This window comes from Dendrobates tinctorius, unplaced genomic scaffold (genome assembly GCF_039654945.1).
Source record: "Dendrobates tinctorius isolate UK_male_01 unplaced genomic scaffold, ASM3965494v1 ptg000171l, whole genome shotgun sequence".
Lineage (NCBI taxonomy): Eukaryota > Metazoa > Chordata > Amphibia > Anura > Dendrobatidae > Dendrobates > Dendrobates tinctorius.
The window spans coordinates 11,723,939-11,747,841 of NW_027361838.1; the positions used below are offsets into that span (position 1 = coordinate 11,723,939).

Here is a 23,903-nt window from a genome sequence, read left to right on the forward strand (position 1 = left end):
TTGGTACATCAGGGGTTTTCCAATCGCGACGTGGTGTCCGATCTCAATTCCAGCCAAAAACGTCAAATGGCGTCGATTCCCTTCCGAGCTCTGCCATGCACCCAAATAGTGGTTTACCCCCACATGTGGGGTATCAGCGTACTCAGGACAAATTTCACAATAACTTTTAGGGTCCTGTTACCCTTGGGAAAATAAAAATTGGGGGTGAAAAGATCATTTTTGTGGAAAAAATATGATTTTTTAATTGTACCGCTGTACGTTATAAACTTCTGTGAAGCCCTTGTGGGTTCAAAGTTCTCACCACATATCTAGATAAGTTCCTTGGGCGGGGTTTAGCTTCCAAAATGGGGTCACTTGTGGGGGGTTTCCACTGTTTAGGTACATCAGGGGCTCTCCAAATGTGACATGGCGCCCGATCTGAATTCCAGCCAATTTTGCATTGAAAAAGTCAAACGGCGCTCCTTCGCTTCTGAGCTCAGCCATGCGCCGAAACAGTGGTTCCCCCCCACATATCAGGTATCCGCGTACTCAGGACAAATTGCACAATACATTTTGCAGTCCAATTTCTCCTGTTAGGCTGAGTTCACACGTGGCGTTTTTTTCGCGTTTCCGCGGCGGTTTTAACCGCACGATTTTGCCGCGAAAACGCGAAAAATAAGCATCCCATGCATTCCGCAATGCTGTGCTAATGCTGCGGTTTTTACCGCGGCGGAATCACTTCGCAGTAAAAAACGCAGCATGCTCATTAATTTTGGAGAACCGCAGCGATCACGCACCCATAGGAATGCATTGTTCTGCTTACTTTCCGCATGTGGCTGTGCACACCGTGCGAAAAGTAAGCAGAACAATTGCGGAAGGTACCCACGGTCCGGAGGAGAGGAGACTGTCCTCCGGGCTTTGGGTACCAGATCCCTGTAAAAAATAGAATTTAAAATAAAAAATATTGTTATTCTTACCTTCCGACGTCCCGCGCAGCCTTCCCGCCTCTCTCCACGCTCCCGTTCCCAGTAATCCTTTGCGAAAATGTCCACAATGACGTCCGTTCTCGGTCATTCACGCAACCTGATCGCGAATTACCGCGAGACGTCGCAATCCCGCGAGAACGAACGTCATCGCGGGCATTTTCGCAAAGGATTACTGGGAACGGGAGCGTGGAGAGAGGCTGCGCGGGACGTCAGAAGGTAAGAATAACACCATTTTTTATTTTTTTTATTATTTTTTACATTTTATCTTTTACTACTGATGCTGCATAGGCGGCCTCAGTAGGAAAAAGTTGGTCACACTTGTCAAACACTATGTTTGACGAGTGTGACCAACCTGTCAATCAGTTCTCCAAGCGATGCTACAGATCGCTTGGAAAACGCTAGCACTTTGCAAGCTAATTACGCTTGCAAAATGCTAGTTTTTCCACGGGAAAATCGCGGGAATTTAAAATGCGATTTTCCTGCGGAATGGAATTCCGGAACTCTCGCTGTAATTTCCGCTATGTGTGAACCCAGCCTTACCCTTGGTAAAATAACAAAAATTGAACCTGAAGTATTTTTTTTGTGAAAAAAAGTTAAATGTTCATTTTTTTTTAAATATTCAAAATATTCCTGTGACGCACCTAAAGGGTTAATAAACTTCTTGAATGTGGTTTTGAGCACCTTAAGGGGTGCAGTTTTTAGAATGGTGTCACTTTTGGGTATTTTCTATCATATAGACCCCTCAAAGTGGCTTCAAATGTGATGTGGTCCGTAAAAATAAAATGGTGTTGCAAAAATTAGAAATCGCTGGTCAATTTTTATCCCTTATAACTTTCTAACAAAAAAAAATTTTGGTTCCAAAATTGTGCTGATGTAAAGTAAACATGTGGGAAATGTTACTTATCGAGTTTTTTGTGTGCCGTATCTCTGTGATTTAAGGGCATAAATATTAAAAGTTGGAAAATTGCGAAATTTTCACCAAACTTCCGTTTTTTTCACAAATAAACGCAAGCTATTTGAGTGAAATTTTACCACTAACATGAAGTACAATATGTCACGAGAAAACAATGTCAGAATCACCAGGATCCATGGAAGCGTTTCAGAGTTATTACCTCATAAAGGGACAGTAGTCAGAATTGTAAAAATTGGCCCGGTCATGAACGTGCAAACCACCCTCGGGGCTTAAGGGGTTAAACTTCTTGATGACACTGCACACGGTAGACACAGGAACATTCAGGTCTTTGGAGATGGACTTGTAGCCTTGAGATTGCTCATGCTTCCTCACAATTTGGTTTCTCAAGTCCTCAGACAGTTCTTTGGTCTTCTTTCTTTTCTCCATGCTCAATGTGGTACACACAAGGACACAGGACAGAGGTTGAGTCAACTTTAATCCATGTCAACAGGCTGCAAGTGTGATTTAGTTATTGCGACACCTGTTAGGTGCCACAGGTAAGTTACAGGTGCTGTTAATTACTCAAATTAGAGAAGCATCACATGATTTTTCGAACAGTGCCAATACTTTTGCCCACCCTCTTTATGTTTGGTGTGGAATTATATCCAATTTGGCTTTAGGACAATTCTTTTTGTGTTTTTTCATTTAATACAAATTAAATGAAGATAATAACGCCAAAGAATTTGTGTTTGCAATCATTTTCAGGAAGAAACTGAGTATTATCTGACAGAATTGCAGGGGTGTCAATACTTTTGGCCACAACTGTATGTGTGTGCATGTGTGTAGGTTGTGTCTGTGTGTAGGCTGTATCTCTGTGTGTGGTGTGTCTGTGTGGTGTGGGATGTGTCTGTGGTGTCTTTCTGTATTGTGTGGTGTATGGGTTGTGCTCTCTGTGTGGTGTGTGGGTTGTCTATTGTATGTCGGTGTGGGTTGTGTGTCGTTATGTGTGTTGTGTCTTTGTGTGGGGGGTTATGAGGTTTTTTGTGTGTGGGGGTTTGTGTGTGTGTGGGTTGTGTCTCTATGTGGGTTGTGTCTCTCTGGGTTGGGTCTGCGGGGTGTGTGTGTGTGTGTGTGTGTGTGTGTGTGTGTGTGTGTGTATCTGCATGTGTGTGGGTTGTGTTTCTCTGTCTTTGTGTGTAGGTTGTATCTCTGTGTTGTGTGGGTTGTGTCTGGTGTATTTGCTTGTGTGTGGGTTGTGTCTGTTGTGTGGTGTATGGGTTGTCCTCTCTGTGTGGTGTGTGGGTTGTGTGTGTGGGTTGTGTCTCTGTTGACTGTGTGTGGGTTGTGTGTGTGGGTTGTGTGACTGGGTTGTATGTGTGGGTTTTGTGTCTGTGTGTGGGGGGTTGTTTCTGTGTGTGTGGGTTTTGTGTCATTTTGTGTCTGTGGGGGGGGTTGTGTCAGTATGGGTTGTCTGTGTGGGCTGTGTGTGGGTTGTCTCTTTTTGTGTGTTTGGGTTGTGTGTCTCTGCGTGAGTTGTCTGCGTGTCTTCATGTCTATGTATTTGTGTGTAGGTTGTGTGTGTTTGGTGAGTGGGTTGTGTCTGTGGTATGTTGTATGTCTTTGTGGTGTGTGGGTTGTGTCTGTGTAGCAAGTGGGTTGTGTCTGTGTTGTGTGGTGTATGGGTTGTGTCTCTGTGTGGTGTGTGGTTTGTCTCTTGTGAGTCGGTGTGGGTTTTTGTCTCTGTGTTGTGTGGTGTATGGGTTGTGTCTCTGTGTGGTCCTGTGTCTGTGTGGTGCGTTGGTGTGGGTTTGTGTATGGGTTGTCTGTGTTGTGTGGTGTATGGGTTGTGTCTCTGTGTGGTGTGTGGGTTGTGTCTGTGTGGTGTATGGGTTGTGTCTCTGTTGTGTGGTGTATGGGCTGTGTCTCTGTGTTGTGTGGTGTGTGGGATGTGTCTCTGTGTTGTGTGGTGTATGGGTTGTGTCTGTGTGGTGTGTGGGTTGTGTCTCTGTTGTGTGGTGTATGGGCTGTGTCTCTGTGTTGTGTGGTGTGTGGGATGTGTCTCTGTTGTGTGGTGTATGGGTTGTGTCTCTCTGTGTGGTGTGTGGGTTGTCTCGTGTGTCGGTTTGTGTATGGGCTGTGTCTCTGTATTGTGTGGTGTATGGGTTGTGTCTCTCTGTATTGTGTGGTGTATGGGTTGTGTTTCTCTTTATTGTGTGGTGTATGGGTTGTGTCTCTCTGTATTGTGTGGTGTATGGGTTGTGTCTCTCTGTGTGGTCCTGTGTCTCTGTTGTGTGGTGTATGGGTTGTCTCTCTGTTGTGTGGTGTATGGGTTGTGTCTGTGTTGTGTGGTGTGTGGGTTGTGTCTCTGTTGTGTGGTGTGTGGGTTGTGTCTCTGTGTGGTGTGTGGGTTGTCTCGTGTGTCGGTGTGGGTTTGTGTATGGGTTGTGTCTCTCTGTATTGTGTGGTGTATGGGTTGTGTCTCTCTGTATTGTGTGGTGTATGGGTTGTGTCTCTCTGTGTGGTCCTGTGTCTCTGTTGTGTGGTGTGTGGGTTGTCTGTTGTGTGTCGGTGTGGGTTTGTGTGTGGGTTGTGTCTCTGTGTTAACGGTGTGTGGGTTGTGTCTTTGCAGGTGTGTGTGTGTGTGTGTGTGTGTGGGTTGTGTTTGTGTGTGGGGGGGGTTGTGTCTGTGTTTAGATATATTTTGCGTATACTGGAGTGTGTGTATATACACTTATCCTGCATGCATGTTCTGTGTATATGATGTGTACCTGCTGTGCATCTGTTATATAGCATGTGTGTATGAAGGACATGTATGATGTGTGTCTGTGACTATATGTGTATGTAATGAGCATGTGTTGTCCAGTATATGTGTGCTGTATACAAGTATGTAATGTAATTTAACCCCTTCACCACCTTTGATGTTCATATACGTCAAAAGTTGTATCCTTGCCTTTGATGAATATCACATGCTGGCAATATACTACATGGAGGACTGTGGGGGTGCATTATAATATATGGAGGACTATATGAAGCCAATTATACTATATGGAAGTAATTATAATATTTGTAGGGCTGTGTGGGGGGCATGATAATACTTGAAGAGCTATGAAGAAGCCTTTAAACTTTATGCAGGGCTGTGATGGGGGCCTACGTAGGTCCTTTATACAGTATGGAGGGCTATGTGGGGCTCACAGTTGGGGATCATACTGTGGCGGGATAGTTGAGGGGGTCCAGTAAGGTCATCATACTGTGCGTGTGGAGGAATCACTGTGGGGGTCATATGGTGCGGCACCTTTGTTAGCATCATACTTTATTGGGGCAATGAAAGAGGAATCTGGGGGCTCCAATAGGAGGAAAATTACTTTGCAACGGAGGCAAAGATGTGAGATTTGTACCTATGTGACCTAGACAGTTTTTTTTTTTGTTTTTTTTTTGGAGGGGGGAAGCCATGAGAACTTCTGCTTTGGGGCCCCATGATCTCTGTACACCCCGATGCAGGATGCATTGTCCCTTTCACATACAGTATGTCTCTGCTGCAGGACTGATTGCACATAACTTACACACCACGTCCAATGCTGCTCCTCAGTACATACAGGCATTCAGCCATGTTTCTCCTGAGTCTGTTGAGCTCGTTCCCCCTTCCCTCTCTCACTTCCCTTACTCAACCCAATAGGAAGCCCCCTGCTATTAGCTCCGGACAGCCCTGTGCGCGCCGCTTGTGATTGGCTAAGCGATTTGGGAGAAGGCGTGGTCTGTTGGGGAAGACGCGCCATTTTGCCACCTTAGTGCAGTGGTGACTTGTTGATGCTCAGACTCCAGGTGGTTGTATGTGGTGTGAGTATGGTGCTGCATGGTGGACATGTCTGACTGGTCAGTGCCAGGCAGCGGCCACATTGGAGCTGCCCAGAGTTTTGTATGCGTGTGCCAGAGATAATAGGTTGGCAATCAGTGTCTGCCACTGTGTGTATGCTATAAGGATGCAGGACTGCGTCTGCCTACATGGCCACCGCACTGCAGCCATCATTGTGTCTCTCTATGCTTATGCCAGGCCTGCCATTGCCATTGATGACCCTTGTTCTGGATTCATCTGTGAGGTTCTTGTATGTGTGTGTGTGATCATGTGACATCCTTGAATTTGGACATTTTTTTTTTTCTATTTCTCTAAATTAAAGTGTCCACTATTGTCCTCATTTTTACAGGATATGAAACAGATTAATTTCTACGGATTTTAAAAAATTTACTGGGGGGGGGGGGGGGCGTCGTTCTGCACTTCGCCTCAGGCAGCACAGAGGCTAGGTTCACCCCTGCATACGTGACACCAGGATTGGAGCACATACATCATGGGAGACAGGAGCTGGTGCATACATCACAGGAGACATTTGGGGCTGGTGCATACATCACAGGAGACATTTGGGGCTGGTGCACACATCACAGGAGATGCTGGGGTGGGGCTGCAGCCCTGATCAGAGGGACGGGAATGCTTTCTGTGCAAATTCTACCTACAGGATGTGTCCGGATGCTAACACTGGCCAGATTTAGGATGTAATTCTTCATTGCAAACACTGCAGCGTTCAGTATTGAATGCTGTTTGCTCGCTGTGCAAGAAGAAATTAAAGCGCAGGCTGCCCAAGCACGGCAATCCCCAGGAATCTGCCTTTTGAGAAGGTTAGTGCGGGCCAGAGATTCCCCATCCCTGGTCTACGAAATCTGGTCCCAGGTTAGGTGGTTCTCCCTCCTGTCTCAATAGGTCATCAGACATTCAGTATGTGAAGGATGCAGGTTAACTGCTCATTTCAACAGTAAAGCCAGTCCTCTTTTCTCACACTGCCAACTCACAACTTACCACACAGACTAAAAATGGGCCCAATGCAGCTACACAGAGAGAGAAGAAAAAAACCACTTGGTTCTTAAATGGCTTCTCTGAGAATGTAATGAAAACGGCTGTTGACTGCAGTCACATATTTCATGCTGCAACTCCATCCTAGTCACTTGTCAAGACAGGTTGCATCCCGCAGAAATACCACTAGATACAAGTGTCTCAATCATCAGAGGAACAATTTTTTTTTTTTTACAAAATGACCTGGTCTGCTCACACAGACCAAGAGCAGGGCTGAAGGAGGACTTCTTTTTCTGCTCTGCTGAGTCAGTCTGCCAACTTCACAGCAGAGCACAGGAACTAAGCAGTGAGCAGGGAAGGATCAAAAGATAAAATGCATGTGCTCAGGAGAGAAAAATCTAACAGCCTTGCTCTGTGGCTGAGGAAGGTTTGTTCGCGACGCTGTTCCCCTGACAGTTGATATTTATGTCTAGATCAGTATTTCTGCAGGCAGAAACCTACATTGACATGTGACTAGGACTAGTTGCAGATTAAAATATATGACTATAACCATTATATTTCTGTCACAGTCTCAGAGAAACCATTTAAAAGGTCCAAAATATATTAGGATCAATTGATCGGGGCGTTAATGCAAGTTTTCTGACATATAACACTTTGGCATTTTCTCAGCTGTCTCGCCCATCTACACCAAAATGGGTACTGCAGGGGTAGGATGGAGCATTGCAGCATCCGCCTGCTGAATTCGCAAGTTAGACAACGTTGGTGGCAAAACTTTAAGGGGTATTCCCATCTCCAAAATCCTATCCCAATATGCAGTAGGTTTATTATTATTATTTATTTATATAGCACCATTGATTCCATGGTGCTGTACAGGAGAAGGGGTTACATACAAATTACTGATATCAGTTACTGATATAGAGGGGAGAGAGGACCCTGTCCTTCCGGGCTTACATTCTACAGGATGGTGGGGAAGGAGACAGTAGGTTGAGGGGTTGCAGCAGCTCCCATGATGGTGAGGCAGTAGCTCCAGTAGTGGTGAGGAGGCAGCGGGGATCATTGCAGGCTGTAAGCTTTTCTGAAGAGATGGGTTTTCAGGTTCCGTCTGAAGGATCCGATTGTGGTTGATAGTCGGACGTGTTAGGGCAAAGAATTCCAGAGGATGGGGGCTATTCGGGAGAAGTCTTGGAGGTGGTTGGGTGAGGAGCGAATAAGTGTGGAGGAGAGAAGGAGGTCTTGAGAGGACCGGAGATTACCTGAGGGAAGGTATCTGGAGATTAGTTCAGAGATATATGGAGGAGACAGGTTATAGATGGCCTTGTAGGTCATAGAATCATAGAATCGTAGAGTTGGAAGGGACCTCCTGGACCATCTGGTCCAACCCCCTGCTCAATGCAGGATTCGCTAAATCATCCCAGTCAGATGTCTGTCCAGCCTCTGTTTGAAGACTCCCATTGAAGGAGAACTCACCACTTCTCGTGGCAGCTTGTTCCACTCATTGATCACTCTGTCAAAAAGTTTTTTCTAATATCTAATCTGTGTCTCCTCCCATTCAGTTTCATCCCATTGCTTCTAGTGTTTCCTTGTGCAAATGAGAATAAAGTTGATCCTTCTACAATGTGACAGCCCTTTAGATATTTGTAGACAGCTATTAAGTCTCCTCTCAGTCTTCTCTTTTGCAAACTAAACATTCCCAAATCCTGCAACCTTTCCTGATAAGACAGGGTTTGCAGACCGGTCACCATTCTGGTCGCTCTTTTCTGAACTTGCTCCAGTTTGTTGATGTCTTTTTTAAAATGTGGTGCCCAAAACTGGACACAATATTCCAGATGAGGTCTGACCAAAGAGGAGTAGAGGGAAATAATGACTTCACGTGATCTAGACTGTATGCTTCTGTTAATACATCCTAGAATTGCATTTGCCTTTTTTGCTGCTGCATCACACAGTTGACTCATTCAGTCTGTGATCTATTAGTATGCCCAAGTCTTTTTCACATGTGCTGTTGCTTAGCCCTATTCCTCCCATTCTGTATATGCTTTTTTCATTTTTATTGCCCAGATGTAGTACTTTGCATTTTTCCCTGTTAAAAACCATTCTGTTTGTTGCTGCCCACTTCTCCAGTTTATTTATATCTTTTTGAATCCGCTCTCTCTCTTCTCTAGTATTTGCTATCCCTCCTAGCTTTGTGTTATCAGCAAATTTAATCAGTTTACCCTCAATTCCTTTATCTAAATCGTTGATAAATATGTTGAACAATACAGGGCCCAGGACAGAGCCCTGTGGTACCCCACTTGAGACATTCTTCCAACTGGATGTGCAGCCATTTACGACCACTCTTTGGGTCCGATGACTAAGCCAGTTATGAATCCACCTAACAGTTGCCTTGTCCATTCCATACTTAGACATTTTTTCAATAAGGATTGTATGAGATACTTTGTCAAATGCTTTGCTGAAGTCAAGATATACTATATCTACAGCATTTCCTTGATCCACCCAATCAGTGATTCCATCATAGAAGGAAATTAAGTTAGTCTGACATGACTTATTAGTTACAAACCCATGCTGACTCTGTTTAATCACTTCATTCTTATCCAGGTACTGACATACATGTTGTTTAATAATTTGGTCAAAGATCTTTCCTGGTATAGAAGTCAGACTCACCGGCCTATAGTTGCCTGGGTCCACCTTCTTCCCCTTTTTGAAGATAGGAACAACATTTGCTCTTCTCCAGTCTTCTGGGACTTCTCCTGTTCTCCAAGAATTTTCAAAGATTATGGAGAGGGGTTCAGAAATTTCTTCTGCTATCTCCTTCAGTACTCTGGGGTGTAATTCATCTGGACCTGGTGACTTGAATTCGTTTAGGTTAGCTAAGTGTTTCCTCACTATCTTTCTGTTTATAGATATCCTGGATTCTTCTATTCCCTTAATAGGACAGTGAAGAACAGTTGATGTTACATTTCCTTTCTGAGAGAAAACAGATGCAAAATAGGAATTTAAAAGTTCGGCCTTCTCAACATCCTGTCTTACCATTTCATCATTTTCATCCTGTAAAAATCCTATAGCATCTTTGACTTTTTTCTTTTACTTTTGACATATCCCCAAAATCCTTTATTATTGCTTTTGACATCTCTTGAAAGCCTCAAGTCATTGTCAGCTTTAGATAATCTGATTTGCTCCCTGCAGGTTCTGCAGACAGCATTATATTCTTCTTGTCTTTAAGGATATCCAGCCATTGGATCCCTCCAATTCTCTTTCTGAATCCCTTAAAATCTGCCTTTCTGAAATCTAACTTTGAAGTCTGAGTCTTCACATGTCTTCCTCCTCTAGTTATCCAAAATTCTAAAATAGCATGGTCGCTACCTCCTAGGGTCCCAGCCACTTTTGCCTCCTCAACCATTTCCTCCCTGTTTGTAAGGATTAGATCCAAGGTAGCAGTTCCCCTTGTTTTCTCCCCTACCTTTTGGAAGATAAAGTTGTCAGCAAGAGAGGATAAGAATTTCCTTGACCTGTTAGTTTTGCCTGAGAGAGATTCCCAACAAATGTCTGGATAGTTGAAATCTCCCATGACAACTATGTCATATTTTTTGGAGAACTTGGCCATTTGATGCATAAAGAGTTCATCCATATCTTCAGCTTGCACAGGCGGCCTGTAGTAAATGCCTACAATGGTGTCATTTCCATTGTTCTGTCCTTGTATTCTTACCCAAACAGCTTCCACAGTACTCCCAGTCTCTGAAGCTTCAATCTCCGTGCAGATATACGCGTTTCTAACATACAATGCGACACCTCCTCCTCGTTTATAAAGTCTGTTTCTTGAAAATAAGTTGTATCCTTCTAGTCTTGTATTCCAATAATGTGTATCGTCCCACCAAGTTTCAGTGACTCCAATGACAACATATTTCTTTTCCTGAGTTAGTAGTTCCAATTCTCCTTGTTTGTTGCCCATGCTTTGTGCATTAGTATAGAAACATTTTAGTTTGTGATTGGTTTCTCTTTCTCCAATATTTTTATTATTTAGATTCTTTTGTCTTTGTTCTTCCTTTCCACTTCTAATAGCAGAGTTCTCAATAGCATTTGTCAGATGTATGGCTTTTTCTGGTCTTTTGCTTCCCTTCCCATGTTGTTCTAGTTTAAAGCTCTCCTTACAAGTGTAGCAAGGCGACTTCCAAATACATGTTTTCCAGTCTTCGTAAGGTGCACCCCATCTCTAGCAAGTAGTCCATCGTAAAAGTAATTCACTCCGTGATCCATAAATCCAAATCGTTGCTGACGGCACCATCGACGTAGCCAGTTGTTCACCTGCAGAATCTTATTCCACCTCCTTGTTCCATGGCCATCCACTGGGAGGATGGAAGAGAAGACCACCTGCGCTCCCAGTTCTTTCACTTTCTTGCCTAAGTCTTCAAAGTCTCTGCAGATGGTTTCCAGGTCGTTTCTTGCAGTGTCATTTGTCCCCACATGTAGTAGCAGGAATGGGTAGTCATCTGTAGGTCTGAAGAGTCCTGATATCCTGTCAGTCACATCTTTAATTTTTGCACCTGGAAGACAGCACATTTCTCTTGAAGTTATATCCGGTCTGCAGATAGCGGCCTCTGTTCCTCTCATCAGGGAATCCCCCATGACCACCACTCTCCGTTTCTTCTTCACAACATTTTTCTTTCTCCATCCAGGAGGACTCTGAAGGCGTACAAGGTTGCTGTTTGTGGGCAAAGTCTTATCCTGATGTATTTCTTCATCGCTCTCCTGTGTAAGAGCCTGGTACTGGTTACTGAGAAGTATGGGTGCTGACTGCCTCCTGATCCTCCTGCTTCTCTGGGTCACATGTCTCCATTCCTCTGTTTCTTCAGGTGCATTTCGAATTTCTTCTCTTCCTGTAACATGAAGAGATAATTCTGCTCTGTCTAAGAACTCTTCACCTTCCTTAATGGTCTTCAACGTAGCTAACCTCTCTTCGAGATTTTGCAACTTTTCCTCCAACAGGGACACAAGCTTGCATTTGTGGCATGTGAAGTTTGGCTTTTCCACTGGTAAGTCTGTGAACATGTAGCAAGAAATGCAGCTCACCAAATGGCTCCTGGCCTCTTCCATATTGATATTTCTTAAAAACGATGAAAGATGAGTCAAAATTCAAATGGTTTTCCGATGTCCTCTTTTCAGCTGCAACGGCCAAAACCCAGTGATCAAGGAGCTCGCGGAGACTCTTCACTTATCCCAGAAGGCACTGGGAATATGCAAATGATCTCCTCAAGACTCTTCCCCTGGTTTTCCGATGTCCTCTTTTCAGCTGCAACGGCCAAAATCCAGTGATCAAGGAGCTCGCGGAGACTCTTCACTTTTCCCAGAAGGCACTGGGAATATGCAAATGATCTCCTCAAGACTCTTCCCCTGGTCAGTATTAGTAATTTGAATTGGATACGCTGAGGGAATGGGAGCCAGTGAAGAGATTTGCAGAGGGGAGAAGTGGAGGAGTAGCGAGGAGAGGAATTAGTCGGGCGGCAGAGTTAAGGATGGACTGGAGAGGTGCGAGGGTGTTAGCAGGGAGGCCACAGAAAAGGATGTTGCAATAGTCGAGGCGGGAGATGATGAGGGCATGCACAAGCATTTTAGTAGAATAAGGGTTGAGGAAGGGACGGATTCTGGAAATATTTTTGAGCTGGAGGCAACAGGAGGTGGAGAGAGCTTGGATGTGCGGTTGAAGGACAGGGCAGAGTCAAGGGTTACTCCGAGGCAGCGGACCTCCGGTACGGAGGAAAGCGTGATGTCGTCAATTGTTATAGATAAGTCGGGTAAGGAAGATCTTAATTTGTTGTTTGGTCCTTTCGGCAACAGAAGTCTCCAATAAGGCACTGTACAACCTCCAAAGCCTCCTAGGTTTAATCATAATATTAAATACTACTAAATAGAAATGTAGTATGGTTCGTCTGATAAGCTATGTCACTTAACCCATGGTTACGAACATTCATGATGACAGTTAGTGGTAGTAACCAAGGATACCTATGCTACTGCACTGCCCTGCAGACGGAGTAAGCGCAAAGCTTATCAGAACTGCACTACTTTTCTAATTAGAGGTATTTGCTCATAATATTATTATTTTACATACTACACATTGGGATAGGATATTGGAGATTAGAATATTCCTTTAAGCTAGAAATGTCAGTCGCTTCACTCCTGTAGTAGCATTATGGGTGAAGCACACACCACTGAGAAGATATGCTGAATACATTATGCAGTTGCGCCTCTTAATGAATTCCACGCTTTTTACCTCGCCATGCCTGTTCTTTACGAATAGCATGTAAAATTCCAGTCTAAATGAATTAGCTTAGGTGTAAGAACCAGACAAGTCAATGAGGCCTGGAAAAAGGTTTCACAAGAACTTGGAAACACATTGCCTATTTGACGGACAATCCCTTCAACATGATTGTTAATAGAAACATTGCCTTGTAGAAATAAACTGCAGTTTTACCAGTAAAATTGTGTGCCCAATCAACAAGCTATTCGAAACCCAACTCATGAAGAGGGTGCAGTTTCTCCAAATTGGGCTGCAGCAACATGTAAACGCATCCTTCATACACAACTACAAAACAAGGCGTAGAGGAGGCTACATACCATCATCACAACCTCTGATAAAAACATGTAGACATCAAGGCAATCCCTTCTATACATTCTAAATTCTATATCAGGGCATGAATAAGCCACGTTCTCTACTAGTGATGAGCTGACCCGAGGATATTCGGGTTTAGCAGATTCAAAAAACACAGTTAAAAGTTTGGTTTGATCGTCAAAGGAGATCAGAAATTTGGTGCTGTTAAATGGCTGTAAAATGGTCGAAGTTAAGGAAGCAAAATAGGGGTAAGTGCAGGACAGCTGACCTGTAAACAAATGTGGATAGAAAAAGGACTTAAGCACTTGTTGTGTCGGTCAATCACGGCCATACTATTACTTGATATGGCTGTAATGGAGCTGCAAGTGCCTACAACCTTAAAGGGAACAAGCAGGATTGTGCATAGTAACCTACACACAATGTCAGGTCGGCGCTGTTATACTGAATAAAATGATTCCTTGGTTGATTAAATCGATCTTCTTGTTTTTTATTAATCTTTATTTTCAGCTTTGTGTTAATGAGATTCTCGTGCCCTAAGACGGGGTTCATCTATGTGGTGCTCTGATTAGATATTTATAATGCAGACTACAGGCAGGTCACCGATCCCTCACTGTCCTGCCCCCTAGCTTACATAATGAATATACTAATGTATGCATTTGAAAAAAAAAGCATGTCATTTAATCAAAATGGCGGCGCCTACGCACTCTCTTACCGATTAGTGCCTATTATCTTCCTGTGTTTCAAAGAACAAAATAACACCATCAATACAATGCTGTTGGCCGCCGGCCCCTACTTGCTGCAGCCAAAAAAATGTACACTACAACAAAATGGCGCCAGCGGTGGTGCTTGTGCAGTAACATCTCTCGGTACACGATAGATGCTACTACGCATGCCAACAAGGAGCCAGCAGAGGCGCTTGCACAGTAGCATCTATCTCATACCGAGAGATGCTACTGCGCAAACGCCGCCATTTTGTTGTAGTGTACCTGACACTGTGGGTAGGTACCTCACATTGTGGGTAGGTACCTCACACTGTGTGGGTAGGTTACTATGCACAAACCTGCTGACAGGTTCCCTTTAAAACTTGTTGACTGGCTGCGCTGCAGCCTTTTAACAAACTTCATTAGGATGACGAACCCGAACAGGAAACCGGACATACAGTAAGTAGTCCGTGTTCGGGGTTGGGTTACCGGACACTAGAAGTTTAGTACAAACCCCAAACCTTCCAGTTCAGGTTCGCTCATCCCTACTCACTACTTCTCCCTTATAAGCCAGAGTTGAATGTGTATAGTTAGCATAATTACTAGCTTTGGCTTGCTTTGTTAAAGCATTTTGACTAATTTATGCTATACACCTTCTATGAATTCTTGTTTTTACTTATTTTCCTGAACCATTTTGTTATCCGCTACTTATTTATTTTACTCCTTTATATAGTGCTATTAATTCCACAGCACTTCACAGAGATAAGCATCGCTGTCCCCATTGGGGCTCACAAACAGAAGAAGCACTTGGAAGAAACCCACATAAACATGGGAAGGACATATAAACTCATTGTAGATGTTCTCCTTGGTGGGATTAAAACCCAGGAGCCCAGTGCAGCAAAGTAACAGTGCTAACTACTGAGCCACCATGCTACCCTACTTCAGTGTCATCTTATACTTATATGAACATTTTTAACTTGAGAAATATAACATTTTCTAAGCATTTTCTTTCAAAGAAAATAATGAAAAACAAATACCAACAATGAAAAAGTTAACAAGCAATTACCTCTTACTCCTCTTGACTGATTTATTTTCCCAAGGTGGATCAATGACAATGATACTGTATTTTTTATCTGGAAGGAAAAAATAAATTAGAGAAAAATCAATTGGTACCGGATTTCACATTGAATTTCTCTCATTGATCGGCATTAAGGAGGTTTTATAGTGCTTGTAATATGTGAATATAGCGGAGCTATTTGTGTTTAGGCGAGACCATTCAAATCAAGTCGAGCCGGGTGGCGAGAGGCTAAAAGGTAAACGGACACTTATCCGGAGAAGATTGTATTGGCGCATGCCCTAAACAAATCCTGCGCAAAAAAATAATGTGGCAGGGAACTGCCAAGGAAGTGGAAAAGTGGATAAATCATGTGAATATCGCCATCAATGGCGCAATGAGAGAATGCAAATGTGTACCATTTCTGTATCTATACATAGGCAGTTGGCGGCCTAATGTGGATAAAATATGGCAAAAATGTCCAGATCTTCCACAAAAATAAAGTGTTTACAGCCATTTGTAAATATTTTTATAATCTATATTTCACTGATTACTTTTGGCTAACTTTTGTAAATTACAAATATTAATAGTTTAACATTCTTTTTTATTTAGATCTATTTATCATTGCAGGAAGTTCATTAAGGATGTTTATTTTCCTTCAACAGGCACCGACAACTGACTGCGATGCTGAACCTGCTTACTTACATTCCCTGTTTTCGGGATTGAGGATTCCAGTGGTGGGCTGCCACCCCCACTAATCTAAAAATAAGAAATAGTTATGCCATCTTTTAACATGAAACAAATATATCGGGATCCTTTAAATCAGAAAAAAAAGCCAACAGCATAATTACTTGCCGGCGTGGAAAAAAATTCAACGTATGAGACACCATTTCGTGTCTAAGGTATTTAAAGGATTAACTTAGGTTTATCCAGACAAAGCTTTCAAGAACCAACCATCCATCACTGCAGACATTTATTGGATGTTCCTTAACATTTAAAACAAATTGCTAAATTGTGAGAGCAGTCTGCAGAGAATTGAAGAAGAAAAATGTATTAGTGTGGAGTTATGGACAAATCTGAAACACATACCCAATAATTTAACACATTAATGACCACTCATTGACTTTACTCATTGTAACAGAAATGCAGCTAATCTGTTCCTATAAGGGTTCAGTATCCAGTAGCAGATCTTCAGGAGAGGGAGACCAGGGTTTTTAAGATTTCTGCTTTCTTTATATTTAAAAAAAAAAATTAAAAAAATGCTACACCTTATGCTCAACTCAGTACATTGGCATCGCTTCGGCAATGATGGCACTGGTGCTCTTGTAAAGGAGACGACGAGACCGTGGGTACCTGTGTCCCGGGTCCGTAACTAGAAAGGCTGCATTCCCTGTTACCTTGGGGGAAGCTTTAGTGAGGCGGACTTACCCGTTTCCTGGAAGAAGCAATAGCACATGGGACGACACTCCTGTCCGAGGGGGGCGGGGATATAAAAGGAAAAAGCATGCGCAGCAGAGGAGTTTGGCGCAAACAGAGGGCAGCGAGCAACTCAGGTGAGCGTCGCACTCCGCTTCCCATCCCCACACAGTACCGGCGCCACGACAGACCGCACTGAGAGGGTCCCCTGCCGTCTGCAGGGGACCGCTGCACTGAGGGGAGCCGTGTGTACAGCAGCAGCAGCTAGGCAGAGGAGTTCTCAGTCCTGGGAGCATCAGCAGCATGCAGGCCAGCATTCGCTGTCTCATGCCGCCAACAGCGGGGATCAGAGAGGGAGAGGAATGTGCAGTGGGATCCCGGTGACTACAGAGAGAGGTGCAGTGTGCCAGCGATTACCAGAGAGCAAGGTGCCGTACGCTCCATGAGCACGAGTACGGCGCACGTGCCACATTAGAAGGATCGAGTACAGGACTGACACTGGTGCCCTGAGTTTTGCCAGTTAATATTTTCTGAGACACGTGGCGCTCGTACAGTACTGCGGCCCGTACCCTTTTCAGCCACTGCAGCATATGGACTAGGCACAGCGGAAGGTACTGGAGACCGACCACTGCCGCCAAAAGACGAGGAATTGTTGTCTACAGGATCCCATTAGAAAATACACCGCGCCTGCCATTGTCGGCGCCACTGACTTCATAGTCTGAGGAGCTACTGACTTTCTAGCCAGAATTCAACAGAACTGCCGTTACTCTATCTGTTGCTCTTTATCCCTGAATATCCTTTACAAACTGTACTGTTTATTTACCTGTTTAACCCATTACCTCCATGCGTGGAGTATTCCCTGTTAAGTAACATTGTTAACCCTGGCTCTGACTCCTGTCCATCACTGCATCTCGCAACCTGCTCACACTCTCAAGACATTGTTATGCTTCTGATGGGTAGTAGTGCTCCCACTAACCTTTAAGAACAATCAGTAGTCAGACGAAACTCAGGCATCCATCAATGGCTACTAATTAGCTGCAGAACTCACATGGCAAAAGGTCATGACTGCACCATTAGGCAAACATTGGATGGAAGGGCACCAGTGCAATAACTGAACTTAATTTATAGCGAGGACTACAGATAAGGGGTCGACCAAGCAGTGGAAAACCCCTCTAACAAAGGGCGTGAGAATATACTATAACAGGACATAGATGTCATTTGTGAGAAAGGCTTTTTTTTAAAAAAAAAAAACCCAACCTGTGCAAAAAGGGAAAATGCTAGGGCTCCATCTGTAGAGATGGCCATGGATTCCTAGAATAGGGTATTCTTATTTGTTGTAACAAATAAATGGCATGGGAAGGTCGCACTTGCATGTGGCCACTACATACATTCTCTAGGGGCTTGGTGCAGATAGATAAGTTGTACACTAGGTTGTCACTCGTGGAAACCACAGAAATCAAACATTTTATCCGATCATGTGCTTAGAGGATAAATGTCATGGTGGGAAAACCACTTTAAGGAGCTAGAAAATATTAATAAATAAGTCTAGACCATTTTGTCCAAGCAGAAAAGTAGCTGAATGTAATGCTAGGTCACCAGGAGCTTCTTAACACAAACAGCAGATTCTTCAATATGACATAGATGCATCAGAGGATGGGACAGTGACCGATCGCACAGGGCAAACAAATGAAGTTTCCTGACACCTGTAATAAGAATATTCGAAGGCAATATTGTTCATCAGGAATAGTATTGCCCAAGTGGAAAATTTAAAATTCAGCTTTGCCCATTCTCATGGAGCCCAATCTCTACAAAACTGTACTTGTAGAAAACTGTACCAGTAGATAACAAACTCAGTCTCATATGAAGCCCAGCCAGGTACTAGGCTTCAAAGGAGATATGGAACCCTCTGCAACTACCATGGCAACCCATCGGCACCACGTGGTGGCATTCAGGCTGGGCTACATATGAAAGTAGGAGTTTAGTCATCTACTGCAATACTGTTACAATGCATCATATAGAACAACCTATCAGGTGATCGCAGGTTCAAGTCCCCTAAAGGGACTAAATGTAAATGTTTGAATCACCCTCCTGTAAAAATAAAGAAAAACACACATTTGTCATACCACATCCATAAATATCTGATGTATCAAAACACAGCTTTCGGCCAAGTTCATATGTTTAGTATTTGGTCAGCATTTTACCTCATATTTGTAAGCCAAAATCCGGAGTGGAACAATCAAAGGAAAAGTATAATACAAAATGTTAACTTCTTCTGCATTTTTCACCAACTCCTAGTTTTGGCTTACAAATACAACTGATGTAAAACACTGACCAAATACTAAACGTGTGAACATGGCCTTAAAGCAGATGTCCAAGCTGGGGGCTCAAGTTGCAGTCATTATATGTGACTGTAGACATATCAACTCACAGCGCGCATCGCACGTGTGGTCACGATTTTCCTGTGCTGATGTCAGGAGGAGGTAAGTGACCACAAACGTGATTTGCATAAATGCAGTCACATGCCAACCAGATGTGTGTAGCCTCGTAAAAGCCGGATTACTTACCGGTAATGCTCTTTTAATGAGTCCACGACAGCACCCACTGGAGGTAGCGGGATCCGCCCCAAAGGAACAGGAAACCTACAGAGACATAAAAGGGGGCGGTCCGCCTCTCCACCTCAGTTGTATTTCAGAGTATCAGGAGGCCCGCCAATAGTTAGGCAAAGTTATTGCACTTTAAGTTTAACCTATTTACTTCATATTTAGGGAATACACTATTAATACATGGTGTATCTATCGCTATTATCTTTATAGGGAGGGTAGTGAGCGGGTGCTGCGTGGACTCATTAAAAGAGCATTACCGGTAAGTAATCCGGCTTTTTACCCTTCGCCACGACAGCACCCACTGGAGAGATTCCAGAGACCATCACCTGGGTGGGACCACCGTGCCAAGGACAGTCCTGCCAAAGCTTAGGTCGGACAGCTTGATGAGAGGTCACGTCTATAGTGATTATAGAAAGTAGAAGGGGTTGACCAAATTGCCACCTTACACATGGCTTCTATTTGAATGTCTCCCCTCTCGGCCCAAGATGATGCCGTTGCTTTAGTGGAATGAGCTCTGATGTTCTCCGGATGATCTCAATTTCTCGCGGAGTAAGCTAATCGGATGGCATCCCTGATCCATCGGGATAAGGTGCTCTTCGTGGCTCTGTACCCCTTTTTTCAGCCCTGAAAAGATATGAACAGAGCCCTACATTGCCTCCAGCTCCTGGACCTTTCAATGTATTTTAAGACAGTTCTCTTAACGTCTAAGGTGTGAAATTTCTGTTCTTCAGGAGTGGAGGGGATCCCTGAAGAAAGTGGGGAGAAGTATCTCTTGTGACCCATGGAATTTTTCTGATACCTTAGGAAGGTATGAGGGATATGGTTTTTGGATCAACCTATCCTGATCTTCTTGCAGGAAGGGTGGATCTATGGATAAGGCTTGAATGTCGCTAACTCTCCTAGCGGATGTTAGTGCTACTAAGGGGCCCGATTGAGTGACAAGTATTTAGGAGGAGTATTGTCTATTGGTTCAAAAGGGCCTTCCGTTAGGGCATCTAGAACCAAATTTAAATCCCAAGAAGGGATTCTAGGTATGTGAACAGGGGTCATTCGTTCACAAGCTGTAATAAATCGGGACACCCACCTATTTCGGTTATATTATGTCAGTAGAGTGCTCCTAATGCAGACACTCAAACCTTCAGTGTATTTACTGCTAGACCCCGTTCTTTACCTTTTTGTACAAATTCCAGGATAGTAACTATCGGAATTTCCGTGGAGTGAGAGGCTGTATGGAACTGCAGAAAAAAAAATTCATATTTTAGTATAAATCTGAGTAGTAGAATGCTTCCTATTCTGTAGGAGCGTAGCAATTAGTGTTTCAGAAAACCTTGTTTTTTTAGTAGCTGCCTCTCAAATTCCACGCCGACAAGTGTAGGCCATCCACTTGGGGTTGGAGAAACAGGGCCTTGGGAGAGTAGGTTTGGGGATCGACGGCAGGACCCAGGGATCTGACATGGACATGGTTTGTAGCCATGAGAACCACGGTTTCTTGGGCCAGAACGATGCTATCAAAATTATTCTCGCCCTGTTCTCTCTACTCTTCCGAATGACCTGTGGTAGGAGGATTATCGGAGGGAAGGCATATGCTAAGTTTATAACATACTGAAACTGTTAGGCATCGGGTTCCAGGCGCTGCACAGCAGGAATCCACGATCATCAGTCTCCCATTCCTTTCCAGCCGCAGTGGATCCTGCTCAGCAGACTCCACGATCCCGGCATCCTGCCCATACCAGCATTGTGCCGTCTAGTATGTCTGGATGATCCATCAAGGACAGGGAGGCAAATGGTTTTTCTTGTCTGTTCTCTCTCGTGGCAAACATGCCTACTTGAGGTTGCCCCCATAGAGCCATTATGTCCCTGAAGACATGGCGATTGAGGCGCCATTCCCCCTGCTGAAGTGTGTATCGGCTCAAGAAGTCCGCTTCTTGGTTGCTCTCTTCCCTTGATGTGAAGGGCAGAAAGGGATGACAAACAATTTTTGACTAATCTTAAGATCTTTCCTGCAGAAGACCTCAGAGTCTCTGATCGAGTACCCCCCTGTCTGTTTAAATAAGTCACTGTGGTGGTGTTATCTGATAGGATCCTGACATGCTTCTGCCGTCAGCTTCTTTAAGTTAGATGAGTATTGTAGTTCCTCCTTATTCCATCTTTCCTGACAGCAGCTATTCCCCATATGGGTTCCCTAGCCCTGGGGGCTAGCGTCAGTGGTTATAGTATGGGACAACGATATTACCCATGGAACTCCTGTGGTCCAGTGGTTACTATCTAGCCACCATACCAGAGAAGTCAAGACTTCCTGTGACAGGGTTATCTTGCTCTCGAGGTGACCGCCAAGCCGTCTGTCCTACTGGAGGATGAGATGTTGAAGTGTGCGGAATTGATGTTGGGCCCACTGAACTGCCGGGGTACAGGAGGTGTGCGACCCCAACCACGACATTGCCTCTCTCAGGGACATGTGTGGTCTGTTTATTGCTGCTCTAACTTTTATCTTTGATGAGAATAGATTTTTTTTTTTTTTTGAGGAAGTAGACACCTCTGGGCCATAGAGTCTAACTGGAACCCTAAAAACATCTGGAGGGATAGTGGAACAGGTCTGGACTTCTGGAAGTTGATGATGCAGCCTAGGTCCTGCAAGGATGAGACCGTATCAGCCACACATTTAGTAAACAGGGCGATAGAGTTCCCGATAACTAAAAAGTCATCTAGGTATGGCACAATCAAAGTGTCTTTTTGACGAAGATACACCCTCACCTCCAGCATCACTTTGGTGAAGATTCTCGGTGCTTTAGAGAGAGACCGAAAGGCATGGCCGTATATCGAAAATGACGAATCTCGCCTTCGAATGCTATTGCGACCCTCAGGTACCTTCGGTACCCTTCATGGATAGGGAAATGACAGTAAGCATCTTTCAGGTCGATGCCCGCCATAAGCGATTTGGAAAGAGAAGCCTAATGGTGGGCCTGATCGCCTCCATCTTAAACTTATAATTTTGATAAACGTATTAAGTTTTTTCAGATTTATGATTGTTCTAAAAACGTACCATCGGGTTTGGGAACTAAAAATAAAGGAGAGTAGAACCTTCCACCCTCTTGTCCCTCTGGGACTTTAACAAAGACCCTCCTGGATAGTAAATTCCGAATTTCCATTTCAAGGACTTTTTGTTGCACTGATGAATTAAGGGATGTTATTGACTCCCACTTTGGAGAAAAGAGTTTTCAGTCTACCCCCCTACTGGGGGAACTGATTGTTCAGTATCTTTTCCTTTTTCCTGAATCCTGAACTCCTAAACATGCTACCCTTCTCGTTGATCTTTCCGTTGCTTCCTCTTTCAAACGGCCGCCTTTTAAAGGTTCACATATAGAAAGGGATAGAAGAGCCAGAGAAAGCCTTCTTCCTTTCTTTGCTTTGGTGAGTATGCCATCTAGGCCTTTCCAAAGAGGAACTCACCCTCGCACAGATCTTAGATTTTGAATGTGCGTCCCCCTTCCAGCTTTTCAAGACCCGCCGATCTTGCTGCTAAACGTAGGGTGTCTATGGATGCATCGATACTCCCTGCTCGATCTGATGGTCCAACTGGTCTAACCAAATGAGCATTGATCTGGCGGTGCATGTGCTGGCTACTGCTGGTTTAAAATTGCCCATCGATGATTCCTATGACCTTTTTAATGATGCTTCTGCTTTACGGTCTAACGGGTCGGACAATAAAGCCGCATCCTCTACCGGAATAGTAGACTGTTTAGAGGTGGAGGCTACTACAGCGTCGTCCTTGGAGTTTTCGTCCATTTAGTAGTTTATCACTAAATGGATATTCCCTTTCCGAGGCCGATGGGAGAAAACTTCTCTGATCTTGCTTTTCCCATTCTCTTTATATTTAGGCCTTAATTGCCGGTATCACTGGAAAAGCTCTCCTTTTCCTTTCTGCCAAACCCGCAAACGTTATCTTGCGTGGTTTGGGCGCCTTTTGTCTCCTCACACCCCCTAGTGTTTCTTACGGATTTGACCAGGTTATCAACACTATCCAGGGGGAAAACATGATCGTCTGTCAATTTCTGACGATGATGATGATGACGTGAGTGAGGAGTCTGAGGCTCTCTCTTGTACCTCCTCCAAAACTAAGAGTTACTTGGTTTTTTTTTGGTTTTTTTTTTGCCCCTGGACTCCCGTTGGGGGGTAGGAGTCAGGGAGAGGCTGAGCACATAAAGCGCATTCTTTGCTTAGATTATTCCTTTCCCTTAGGCTGAAAGAGGGGGGAGTCATGGCAAGAAAAAGAGGGGTGTCACCTTAATAGGCAGAGTATGTTTGCGCACTCACCCAGTGAAGCTTACGGTACCGGATCAGATGGCTGAGGAGCAGTCCTGGCGTCACTTCTGCGAGCCGTCTTGGGGGGCACTGCCCCCTGCAGAGTCCCCCATCCCCTGGGGATGACATGATTCACCGCCGACACCTCTGCGGCGTTCGTTTAAATAGAGACTTTTTTTTTTTTCTCCTTTCCCAACCCCGAAGTTCTGCCACTTCCGGGTCCCATCGTGTGCTTCGCGCTCCCACAGTAGCGCTGGTGGGCGCCCTGTACCTCAGCCACTGTGCCCCGGAAGTTCACCCATTATTTCCAGGCCCTGGAGCATCGACGTCAGGCGGCGCATGCGCAGGCCCACTACACACCGGGCCGCGTCCCCTGGTCCTGGAAAGCCGCCAGTTTGGGTTTTTTTGCGCCACTGGCGCTCTTACCTTTTCCAGTACGGTGGCTCCTCCTAGTCCCCGAGCCGCCGCTGGGCATCGGCGCTCCATGCGGCCCCCGACATGCTCCTGAGCGAGACCGGGCGGCCCTTCCCGGACCCGG

At 44.5% G+C, this 23,903-nt stretch overlaps 1 protein-coding gene across 6 annotated transcripts in view; it reads right to left on the minus strand.

Moving 5' to 3' along the window:
• METTL4 (methyltransferase 4, N6-adenosine) overlaps positions 1-23,903 on the minus strand; it is a 232,261-nt gene that overhangs the window by 109,434 nt on the left and 98,924 nt on the right. For all 6 annotated transcript variants that reach the window (XM_073550879.1, XM_073550878.1, XM_073550881.1 and 3 more), the window contains one exon: positions 15,060-15,126. In XM_073550879.1, the coding sequence (XP_073406980.1) occupies positions 15,060-15,126 (67 nt within the window). The remainder of the gene's footprint in view (positions 1-15,059; positions 15,127-23,903) is intronic.